Source organism: Myotis davidii, unplaced genomic scaffold (assembly GCF_000327345.1).
Source record: "Myotis davidii unplaced genomic scaffold, ASM32734v1 scaffold208, whole genome shotgun sequence".
NCBI classification, from domain to species: domain Eukaryota; kingdom Metazoa; phylum Chordata; class Mammalia; order Chiroptera; family Vespertilionidae; genus Myotis; species Myotis davidii.
The window spans coordinates 2,348,434-2,360,250 of NW_006299706.1; the positions used below are offsets into that span (position 1 = coordinate 2,348,434).

Genomic DNA, 11,817 nt, shown 5'->3' on the forward strand with positions numbered 1-11,817 from the left:
ACACACACACACACACACACACACACACACACACACACACACACACACACAAAAAAAAACACACCTCAGTTTGACTCTCCCTGCCCCTGTTTCCTTGCCACAGGCTAAGGAGCGAGAGCTGGAGTTGAAGAACACTTGGTCCGAGAACAAGCTCAGCCGCCGTCAAACCCAAGCCAAGTACGGGTTCTAGGCTCCGGACCTGACGGCAGACCCCAGGGTCTCCAGTAGCCCGCGGGCCCCGCCCCCTCGGGGACACCGGCTGCTCCACGCCCAGGACCTCTTTCCTCGAGGATCTAGCCCTCGCCTCTGCGAGAATGAACATATTTGATAGATTTTTCTTACAAAAGTTAGAAAACTCGGCTCCTTTCTGTCTTGGAGCGAGCAAAGACTCGAGTGGTGCCTCAGAAGGGGCTCAGAGTTCTTGGATGAGAATTTGCTCCCTATTGGGTGTGATGAAATGTTGAACCCCTCCCTCCACCTTTTTTTTTTTTTTTTAACCAGGGATGTCTGTTGAAATAAAACATTCAGTCTGACAGATGCTGCCTGCCCTACCTCCTTTCCTACTTTTTAGTGTGGCCTCCTTTTACATGTTGGGCCTGTCTCATGTGGTGTCCTGTCTCCGCGTCTGCTTTTACCTCGTGTAAAGCACTCCCTGGCCAGCGTGAGTTGCCTCGATGATGACCTCGCCTTTGTTTCTCTGGACCTAAAGCAGGTCCAGAGAAACTAGGTTCGTGGCCACTGAAGACCCAGGAGTTGTATGTAAATTGTGTTTGGGGCAGGAGCCTGTGGTCCCAAACATGGGAAATACTGCTGTTCTCAGGTGTCTCTGAAGATTGGGGAAGTCAGGAGATTCTTTCTGTGACATGAAAGAGTTGTTAGACACAAAATCCATTCCAGCAAGAGGTAAAGTGGGGAAATGCCTTCCCTGAAGATGATTGAAGTTTTCACTGGTAGTTGGCCTAGACTGGTTTGAGAACTTTGCATAGAGCTTGGGGGCTGGATGAGTCTGGGAGTCTTCTGGATCCCTAGCTTTTTGGCAGCAGGAAGGGCTGGTTTGGGTGGGTGCTTGGAGAAGGGAGCTGGTGGGGTCTATGGATTCAGTTAGCTGTCCGGCTCTGTGAGGCCCAGAGTGACAAGAGAAGGAAGGCATGGTTCCTCCCTGCCAGGGTGCATGGAGGGAGGGAAGGTGCGTGTACTGGTCACAAAACTGCAGATTTTCCTGAAATGTGTGGCTGCGGATACTGGGACTCCAGTGGGGCTTAACCGCAGTGGCATCCTGCAGGAAGAGAGTGTTGAAGAAACTCCTGTGAGAAGAAAGGCCTTGGGTGCCCATCAGAGGAGCACTGATTGGACAGAGATGCTTGACTCCAGTTGCAGGTTCGGAGCAGGGACTCGACAGAGGAATTGGTTTTTGACAGTCCCGGTGACAGGGAGGTTCAGGCCAGAGGGGCAGTTTAAGTGTGTGGTGGGGACTTGGGGCTGAGAGGGAAGAGGCAGCCGTGTGGCCTCTCACCATCCTTCTGGTCCTGGGTGCTGGGTAAGTTGAGTCTGTTTGCCATTAAGTGCAGTGGAGGGTTTCATCACTTACAGGAAAACCACCCACTTATCTGAAATCTGACCTACTTTGGGGTTGGAGCCAGACAGGGCTCTTGGATCCCTTAGGGACCTTCAGGCTGCAGTTGTCAAAGTCGGTGCATTAGCCCCACCACTCCCATCATCCACAGAGGCACTGGGGACTGAGATCGCCCCTCTGGGTGTCTTAGGTGGTGAGGCAGGTTTAACAGGGCCAAACCGTCTGTGTCCTGAGGAGTCAAGTGCTCTTTCCTGTGTCCATTACGCTGCAGGTGCAGCGCTGCTCCTGGGTGCCCTACTCCCGGGGCTGCAGCCAACTTCTCATTCTTGGGGTCGCCTCGCGATGTAGCGGGAAGGGCTCTGTGCCCGGAGGCAGGACATGCTAGGTCGGGAGAGCCCAGTGTCTTCTGGGAATGACAGGCCAGATATTTTTTAGGTTCCCTTTGCCTTCCGCCCCCTTTGATTCTCTGCAAGTCATTTTAAGCCACTTTTTTAAAAAGCCACTTTTTAGTTCTGTCAACAATGACCTTTTATTTAGCGGGTGGAATTTCTCGGTCACCAAGAGAAATTTGACAGGTTAGAAAGTTGACAGCTTCTGGGTGGTAGTAGCCTCGAGTCTGGTAAACAAACAGGAAAGAGAAGACAGGGATGAGGGAGAGAGGAGGCGTGAGGAATGGCACTTGGTTAGAGTCGGCAGGCAGCAACAACCCGGGGGCAGAGGGAGGAGGGGTGGAGAACGTGGTGGGAGATGGATCCCAGTCGCTGGCAGGTTTTGGAGGGGCCGGGGCCCAGTTCCAGTGTATTGACCGGACCGTAGAGCCTAGCAGCTGAGCTACACAGGGATCCAGCTGTCAGGGTTTTCAGCCTCTGGCCCTGGGGAGGGGCTTGGCCAGGTCTTCTCCCCAGCTGGGTGCTGAGCTCGCTGTCCAAGAAGCCACAGTCTCTCGGAGGGAATGGTTGCGGTTCTGTGGGCCTTGGGAAGCTCTGTGCTACCGACTTCCACCCTTTTTACCCTCTCCTCCCTCAGCTTTCAAGCAGGGTCCCGTGTTCTCAGGCCAGGAGAGATGGTTGAAGGTGGGGCCTCTGACGAGTGGGTTCATGGGCAGCGATGTGCTGTGGAATTGGGATAGCTGAGGTTATGGAGTTCTTCTCCCCCCCCTGCCCCTGAGCCAGGATTATAGGACCTCTTACTGAGATTGTCTTCTGCTTTCGCTGAGGGAGCAGATAGGATGAAAGGGGCAGGTCAGGGGAGGCAGGAGCAGGACAATATGGACAGTCGTCAGGGTCAGCCACGGTGCTGAAGGGGCTGGAGCTGGGAGGTGTGGCCGTTCTGAAGGGGACCTGGGCTGGGGGTGGGAGGTTCCCCTCAGACCTGAGAGTGGGCTGTGCCAGAGAAAGCCCTGCCTGGAGAAGGCAGAGGAGGGATGGACTGGCCATGGGAAGGTTAGCAGGGAAATGCCCCACCCCCATCCCCACCCTCAGCACAATGGCTCCAGCTCATTTTCCTATAACAGTTACCGTCATCCTGAGGTCCCACCATAGCCTCAGACCGTAGTTTGGCAGTGAGCGAGCAGCAGGGTGTGGGGCCATGATTTGGTGCGGGGAAGGAGGCCCCGCCGCCTCGTCCTCAGGGCTGGGCCTGCAGCGGGGCTCTCGGGAGGATGGGGCCCTGTGGTCTAAGGGAGAGCCCGGGGTTGGGATGACATGATCTGGGCCTGCCTGCGTCCAACTCCCTGTCACTTCCCCTCTCTAGACCTCAGTTTCCTATTTAGTTGAACCGAAGTCAGTCTCAAGGGGTCTGAGGCCCCTGTTAGCCCTAGCAGCCCTGCCCTCCAAGCCCTTCACTCTGATGGTCTTGTCTGAGCTGTACAGCAGCCCTGTGTGCAAATAAGGAGGCACTACTTCCATTTCAAAGGAATGCGGGGAATGGACAGACGCAGAGAAAAGGTTTCCTGCAAAGGTTATGCAGCCAGTTAGCACAGAGCCACCCCGGGGACCCAGGGCTTTGGATGCCATCATCTGGATTCTCCTGCCACCCCTCCGGGGGCCCACCCCAGGCTGCGTGAAGGAGAGGGAGACGGAGGGTCACTGGGTCCCACTCTGCCCACCTCTAGCAGGCTTTGCTCCTTCAGAAACACCAAGTGGGTCCCTAGGCAGTCCGGCCTCCTCCCAGCACCTGCCCATCCTGCTACAGCGGGCTTTCTGACTTTCTGAGGTCCAGCTCTTGCTATCCAGCGAACTCCTTTCTCTGCCTCCTCCCCCTGCCACAAGGAATCAGCCACTAGGTGACTCCCGGAGTCTAATCGGAGACCTTCCTTGCACTTTCGGCCTCTGATGTATGTAAACCATCTGCTCCCTTTCCTCCCTCCCTCTCCTCTTGCTCAGGAGGGGGTTCAGACCTACAGGCAGCAGGAAGTGGAACCCCAGCTCTGTTGACTCAGCAACCATATTCCTCCTTAAGCTGATTAGCATTGGAGTGGAAAGGAGGGGAATTCGCTTGTCACTGGAGCTGGCACCTGCACCAGGCTGGGGGTGGCGTGATGGCTGCAGCACCTGGGCCAGGGGATTTCTGCGCCTCTGGCAGGAGAAGGAGCCCTGACAGGCGCTGATTGCCTTGAGCAGGCTGCACAGGCAGGACCACTGGAGTACCTGGGCCTGAGTGGCTTTGGGGTGGGTGGGGGGCAGTCTCTGTTTTGAGCCCTGAGGGCAACCCAGGGGCAGACAGTCCTGCCGCAAAGAGCCCCCAGTCTGAGACCAAAATAAGACCCAGGGCAGATTATTCCAGGAGGTTGAAGCCCAGAATACGGGCCCTGCCCTGGGACCGAGGCTGCCCTGAAGTGGGTCTGGGCAGAGAATGCTTCACAAAAGGGAAGAGAACTGGGTTCCAACTGAGGCAGAAGCCGACGGCCTTGGTCATGGCCTTGGTTGGAAGACACAAAAGAGTCTTGGGGCCGCTCATCCTCTAAGCCTACGGGCTCACACAGACTGGCAGTGCACTCTCCCCTCCCAGTCTTGTGCTTGCCCCTCTTTCTCTCCTGGCATCCACAGGAGACAGAGCCACGCTCTGGCCCTGGCTGCCTGCCCAGCCCAACCCAGTTAGGGAAGGAATACTTTGCAGAGAAAGGTCTGTGTCCCTTGTCTCGTGTCATCGCCAACAGATCTGTGACCCTTGCGCAGGTGTCTCTCAGCCCCCGACCCCTCTGCCTTCCACAACATGAGAGAGTCAGAGACAGAAGGAGCCGGGAGTACCTGCATTGCTGTAGGGGGAGGTGGTTGGTGATGATTTATTAGCCAGACAAGAATCAACAAACAAGTTCTAACATCTGTTCTCGCCAAACCAACCCCCAGACAGCAGCAGCATTGGAGCAGGGCCCAGACCCAAAGGCTCAGAGGACCAAGGAAATCAGACTCTGTGCGGAGAGGCCGGGGCAGTGGGAGGCAGCAGGCCCTCCCCGCCCACATCCTCAGAGGAGCACCAAACACTGAGGACTCTGGGAGGGAGCCGGTGAGTGTGTCCCTAAAAGGAAGTGGGTTCCACATTTGCTCCTCTGGCCTCCGGGCTTCTTTGTGGGAGGCCCAGACCTGTCAGGATAACAGGGCTACGCTGGGATCTGGAGGAAGGGGACCAGCACCCGGGACCCAGTGCGGTGGAACCCAGGAAAGCCACCAGACTTCCTATCTTAGGAAATTTTCTGACATTTCCTGTGAAGACAGTGGGGTCAGGAACATAGCACTACACGAGGGGCTTAGGAGGCCTGGGTCCTAGTCCTTGACCTCAGCCAAGTCATCCCACTGGCTTTGTTTCCTTATCTGCACAGCAAGGGAGTTGGACTTGATCAATAAGGGCAAAAAAAAAAAAAAAAAATGCTGCTCTTCTTCCTTCCCTCACCCATAGCAGACATCACTAATCAATCACGGCGCTCTTTTCTGCTGAGTTCAGATATGACCTTAACATCCTTTCCAAGGCAGCGCCTTAGAGCCTTAGGCAGCAAGGACCAATGGACTGGAGTTGGGATACAAGGTGACACATTTTTGCCGTCTTTGCAATAGGTGACAGCTGAGGTCCTTTTCCGCTTGGATCGATCGCCTTGTTCCATTCATTTCCTTAGGAGGGCACCTGGGTGTGTGTGAAGTTCTCTGGACCTGCTGTTCCAGGTTAGCCTCCCTCCGCTCAGACACTGGCTCCCGCGGAGGCCCTAGGGAGGGCCACGTCTTTCCTCTGTCCGGGAACTCCTGTCTAGGTTGTTAGGGAGGCTGTGTCCCCAGAGAGGCGGGGGCTGGCGGGGCACGGGAGGTCCTTGTCCAGCCACAGAGTTCTCGGAATGCAGTTGCTGGCCACCTGGATTCTGGAGAGAGAAGGACAGTCTTAGGGCACACCCCCGACCCTCTGCCTTTTAGGCCTAACTGCAGCCTCACAGGCCAAGACATCTGGTCTCAACAGACACTGGCCTGCACAGAGGAGGGCTAAATCCCTCTTGTCAATGCAACAAACATGTCCCGAGCACCTGCTCTGCCAGGCACTGTGCTGGGTGCTCTGGAAACAGAGGTGAGTAAGTCCCAGCCCTGCCCTCAGGGAACTCACACTCGGCCGGGCAGGGGAAGCCAGTGTCCGGCTGCTCAGTGGGTGGCAGGTGTGTATAAAACACAGTGGACACTCTGTGGTCGGGTCAGGGAAGTCCTTCCAGAGGAGAAGGGCAAGCTGGTCTTGTAGGATGAGTAGGACGCTCCCACCCCGCAGGAGGGTGTACTTGCCGGAAGTTGGTACGGGCAGAGGGGCTGGCGTGTGCCAACCCCAGGAGGCTTGAAACCACTTGGGCTACTTGGAGAAACACGACCAGTTCTGGGAGGGAGGGCGATAAAGCTGAGGAGGGGGACCCTCCCTCCGAGTATGGAGGGCCGCATGGACCAGGAAGCCGTTTTAGAAAGACCCTTCTGGCTTCCTTGGGGTACAGTGCGTCAGAAGTGGCAAGACTGGTGGTTAGAGACCAGCTAAGAAGCTCTTGGAAAAGTCCTGATGAGAGAAATGGGGCTTGAAACTGGGGAAAGGAAAATGTATTTGGGAGGAGACACAGCAGAAACCAGTGACTTATAGGGGGATGGGGGTGAAAAGGGAAGGTGTGGAAGGAGCCCTAGGATTCTGACTTGGGTGGTTGGGTGGCTGGAAGGTTATTGATCCTGATAGGGCACCTGGGAGGGAGCAGTCAGGGAAAAGGCTGGGGCAGTGCTGGCTGTGCTGAGTTCGAGAGGCCGTGGGACACTGGGGAGTTGAGCAGAAGCCTGAAGAGAAGTTTGGATAGAGACACGGACTGGTGACATCAGCTCCAGGGTGGCGGCAGGTGGCAGGGGTGTGGGTGAGTGTGAACAGATACGAGGGCTGCGGGGAGCCTGGGGCACCAGCAGGGAGAGAGAGTGGGAAAGGGCCTGAGGTGAGGAGGCAGCGGGAGGGGGTGGGGGCAGCCCATGACATACTGACTTGAACTGACCAGTGAGAAGACTGGGGAAGTGGAGGAATGGAAAAGGGAGAGGGGAGTGTGCACTGGGGGTGGGGTGGAGGGCATGTGCTCATCTGAGACGGCACAAGTCTCTTCCTCAGGATGGGCAGGTTGATAAAGGCGGGGGGAGGGGGCCCAAGTTCAGACTGGGAAGGCGGGGATGGGTGGGGCACAGGTTGGGGTCAGTCTCATGTGAGTTTAAGAAGACAGGCTGGGTGAGATGGACACCAACCAACACACAGGCTCTGTGTGGAAGGCCTTCGGGGGCTTGCTGGGGCCCCTGTTTTCTCTGTGAAGTAGGAGAAAACTGCTCCCAACTGCTGAGAGGTGGGAGGGGGTGAGGACTTGGCAAAGGGTCCCAGTGACTCTAGGAAGAGGAGCGGGAGCAATTGCTGGGCCTGCGAAAGGAGTGCTGGCAGCCTGGACTCTGTCCTCCCCATCTCACCTCAGACCTTCACCCTGACCCAGGCATCCAATCTGAACCCTTCCCAAACCAGCTTTCAGGAAGTCCTTCCTGTCATCTAGCTTTCCCCTGCTCCCCCATTTACCTGTCTTCCTGGGAGAGGCCTGGACCGGCACTTCCGGAGGACCGGGTGCCAGAGGATGCACGATGGGCCCTCACCCCCTGACGGCACCTCCATCTCCACCTCCACCTCGGCATAAATGTTGCTGGGGGCTTCCCCAGGGCTGCCCCGGCCCATCGCATAGAAGGCTATGGGTTCGTCCGGCTCGTGGTAGATGGGGTTGGAGGGCTTGGCGGGCAGGGTCCGGCAGAGTCTTGGCGCTGGGCTTGTGTAGGCTTCGGAGGATAGCAGAGGTTTGGCGGGGACGGGAGGCTTGGGTCTAGGCGGCTGGGAGGGCTAGGAGAGTGATGCCAGGGAGGAGAGTGGGTCAGAGCAACCAGGTAGGGTCGCGGCAGGAGCCCAGCCAGAGCTCGTGCCCTCTGCAGACACCCCTCCTCCCAGTGGCCCTACTCCTCACTGGCCATGCCTCCTTTTTGTCTCCTGGGTCCTCACCTCCCTCTGCCTGCCTCCTCCCAGTTCCTCCAGCCCAATACCTCCTTTGGCTCGCTGCCCCCCTCTTTCTGCGTGAGGGCTCTGGGCTTCTCCTTTTTGAGGACTGGGCTATACTGGGAGTGTGGGTCCTGGCTTTTGCTTGCAGCGTCTGCTTCTTCAGTCCTTAGGGAAAGTCCTGCTGGCTCAGGAGTCTGCAGGGAAAGGAGGCTTGAGGGACTTGGTTGAGCAGGGACAGTGGGTGGGACGGGCAGGTGATCCAGGAGGACAAAATAAACCAGTCCAGGTGGAGGATGGGGCGAGGGGCACAGAAATTCGGCCTGCCCTGGGTTCCCTGGGGGAGGACGAGGGCACAAGGATGGCAAGGAGACCGGGGGGCGGGGAGGTAGCTCTGGTCACGGCAATCTCTAGCATTACACTTAATTTCACCTGCAGCACAGGGCCAGGCTGGTCTTCGTTTGTGCCTGTGGTTGTAAACATGCAACAAGCCTGGAGGAGTCTTTAGCCTAACATTTTTTTGGCATGATAGATCTCCAAGACTGCTGTGCCTATGTTTATTCCTGCAGGGGCCAGAGGAATACTTTATGGAGAGATCAGCCAGATGTTTTAGGGCCGAGAGACCCCTTCAGAGGGGACGAGCCCTACAGTGGGACGCTTCCCTTCCTCAATAGGTGTGCTTTTAGTTCGGCATTTAACCCTGGGGTCATGGAAGCCCCCAGGTGGCTCAGGCCGTAGGATTTCCTTGTGCTCCTGCAATCCGCCAAGTGCACGTTCCATCATGGATCCAAATCGGAATTCTTATTCCCTGCCCCCTCCTCCTCCTCTCTCAGCATTCCCTTTATGAATAAAAAAGTAACACCTCCCTCCCCCCCTGCCATAGCAGTATCTTAAGAGTCAACCTTGACCCCTCCCTGCCCACATCTGATGGAACACAGCCCTGCTCCTTCCACTGCCTAAATATTTTTACATCTGCACACTTCTCTCCCTGCCCACAGCCGCCACACACAGTCCAGGCCTCTTAAATCCTCCCCTGTGTTATCTTGCCCTTTCAGCCCACTCTCCACTCTACGTGCGTGAGCCTGCAGAAACTCGCCTAGCAATCCTTCGGTGGCTGCCCCTTGCTCCGTGATAAAGTCCAAACTCCAAAGAGCTTGAGTGACAAGACCCTTTGAGACTCCATCATAGAGGTTGGTCTCCAACAGTTCTGCCTTCAGCTCTGTCAGTTCCAGCTGGTTCCCCTCACCTCCAGACTTCCCTACACCCCGTTCTCACTGCTCCAGAATCTTCAGGTCTCCCCTATTCCTCACAAAATTCTATAGGAGTTGCCTATAAGGCATAGTTCCCATTTTTAACAAAAGATTTTTATTGATATTTAGAGAGAGAGAGAAACATCAATGTGAGAGCAAAACATCGATTGGCTGCCTCCTGCACACCCCTACAGGGGATCGAGCCCGAAACCCAGTCATGTGCCCTGACCAGGAATCAAACCAGCAACCTTGCAGAGCATGAAATGACACCCAATCAACTGAGCACACCAGCCAGAGCGACCCCACTTTTTTGAGCTGATTCCAATCAAGCTCCAAGAAACCATGCTTGCCCAGGTCCCCAGTGAGTTCTTGGCTAAATTCAATGGTCCGTTCTGGACCCCTAGGCACTTGCTCTTCCCTGACTTGCTTTTTTTTGCTTGGCTTCCAGACCATCACACTCCTGGTTTTCTCTTCTCTCTCTCTCTCTCTGCTCCTTCTCAATGTTCTTTGTAGGTTCTCCCTCATTTCTGCAAACTCTAAATGCTGAAGACGTGGTAGTCCTTTCTTTTCCATCTAACTCACTCCTGGGTGAGATTTCACCCCTCCTGAAGGCTTTAGAATCAATCCAGCTACATGCTGATGACTCTAAATATTTATCTCCAGTCCAGACCTCTCTCCCAAACTCCAGACCCGTGTATTCCAACTGCCTACTTGCCATCTCCATGTGGACATCGAATGGCCATTTCAAACTGTCCACATCAAAACTGACCTCCTGATCTCCACTGCCCCCAGACTGGCCCCTCCATAGCTTCCTCCTCTTGTGGCAGGATAGGAAGAAACTGGGGAAATTCCTTGATACGTGGAATTAATGGAAACCAAGACAAAATAATTAAACAAGGCCAAACACGTTGAGCAATTTGCAGCCAGCTAATGAAGCAGAAGGTTTTATCTTCCCTAACCAGGGACACTTAGGCGCAAATGGTTTACACACTCCAGACTGTCCCGGGGCAGACCAGCCTCGGTCTGGTCCCTCTTCAATAATGTTTGTTGAAAGTGAAACTAACCCCCGACCCCGCTATCTGCACATTCTGATGAATCAATATAGTGAAGGACACACCTGAAAGGCTAATGAACATTCTCCTAAGACCTCCCCTAGGATTCCACTGGGCCAACGAAAGATAAGAAGCCTCAAGACAAAGGGCTCACAGTGCTCAGCTGGTTTGGGTCAGTGGACAGAGCATTGGCCCACAGACTGAAGGGTCCTGGGTTCGAGGCCAGTCAAGGGCACATACCTCGGTTGCAGGCTCGATCCCCTGCTGCATGTGGGAGGCAACTAATCAATGTGTCTCTCTCACAACGATGTTTCTGTCTCTCCTCCCTTTCACTCTCTAAAAACTATTGAAAAAAATGTCCTCAGATGAGGATCAACAACAACAAAAACCACGAAGGGCCCACAGCGGATTCTTGTTAGAGCATGCCTACAGCTTGTGTCCGTTGTGTCTCCTCTCACTAGAATGCAAGCTCCGTGAAGGCAGAGATATTTCGGTGAGTTTTGTTTACTGTTACTTTCCCAGGCCAATGCCTGGCACAGAGTGGTCCCTCAGAACTGCCTGAACTTCCTCAGGGAGGTAATTCCTGACACAGCTCTCCTCTCTCATCACACCCTCACAATTGTTTCCCATTATTTGTCTCTTTGCTGCTGGTTAGTAAGCTTTGTGGGTTTGGAACCCATCTGTCTGACCATGGTTCTATTTCAAGAGCCTGCAGCACCTGGGACATGCTGGGTATTCAGTAAATATCTTTTTCCCCCCTCAAATTGATTTTTAGAAAAAGAAGAAGGGAGAGGGATGGAGAGATAGAAATATTGATGAGGGAGAAGCATTATCAATTTTCTGCTTCCTGCATGCCCCCTACTAGGGATCAAGCAAGAGAGGGGGGCGACATCTTGGTTCCTGGGTCGATGCTCAACCACTGCGCTACACCGGCTGGGCAATAAATATCTTTTAATTAAAAACAAAACAAAAACACAAAACAAATGGCTGCCTGACCGGGTGGCTCAGTTGGATGGAGCATCATCTGAGACACCAGGGTTTTGGGTTGATCCCTGGTCAGGGCACATACAGGAACCAACCAGTGGAGGCATGAATGGGTGGCACAACAAATCGGTATTTCTCTCTCTCTCTCAAATTAATAAATGAAAACAACAACAAAACAAAATAAAACCCACAAATGCCCCAGGTGCCGGACTAGGTCCTCAGAAGGCCGTGTCTCTGGCTGGGCTGGTCTCCCAAGGATTCCCACCCAGCAGGCACCTTCTCCACGGAGAGGCGGGCAGGAGCGGGGCTGGGCAGTCCTCCCGCCGGAGAGAGTGCCCTGTGTCCCCGGCTCTGTGAGAAGGGGCGCTGGGCAGGTGGGGATGGGGGTGGACAGGGCGGAAGGGGGGGTCAGGGGGAGGGTGGAGGTCAGGGAGCTGGCGGGCGAGGGGCTGGCTGA

At 55.1% G+C, this 11,817-nt stretch overlaps 2 protein-coding genes across 2 annotated transcripts in view; one reads left to right on the forward strand and one right to left on the reverse strand.

Annotated features, from left to right (window-relative positions):
• Window positions 1-537, forward strand: part of PRCC (papillary renal cell carcinoma (translocation-associated)) — a 25,742-nt gene extending 25,205 nt beyond the window's left edge. Inside the window, exon 7 of the mRNA XM_006775741.2 lies at window positions 104-537. Within this exon, the coding sequence (XP_006775804.1) occupies window positions 104-190 (87 nt within the window). The 3' untranslated portion in view covers window positions 191-537. The remainder of the gene's footprint in view (window positions 1-103) is intronic.
• Window positions 538-4,843: 4,306 nt separating this feature from the next.
• Window positions 4,844-11,817, reverse strand: part of SH2D2A (SH2 domain containing 2A) — a 9,709-nt gene continuing 2,735 nt past the window's right edge. Inside the window, exons 6-8 of the mRNA XM_015571687.1 lie at window positions 8,122-8,468; window positions 7,613-7,924; window positions 4,844-5,918 (exon numbers count right to left, since the gene is read on the reverse strand). Coding sequence (XP_015427173.1) covers window positions 5,769-5,918; window positions 7,613-7,924; window positions 8,122-8,468 — 809 coding nt within the window. The 3' untranslated portion in view covers window positions 4,844-5,768. The remainder of the gene's footprint in view (window positions 5,919-7,612; window positions 7,925-8,121; window positions 8,469-11,817) is intronic.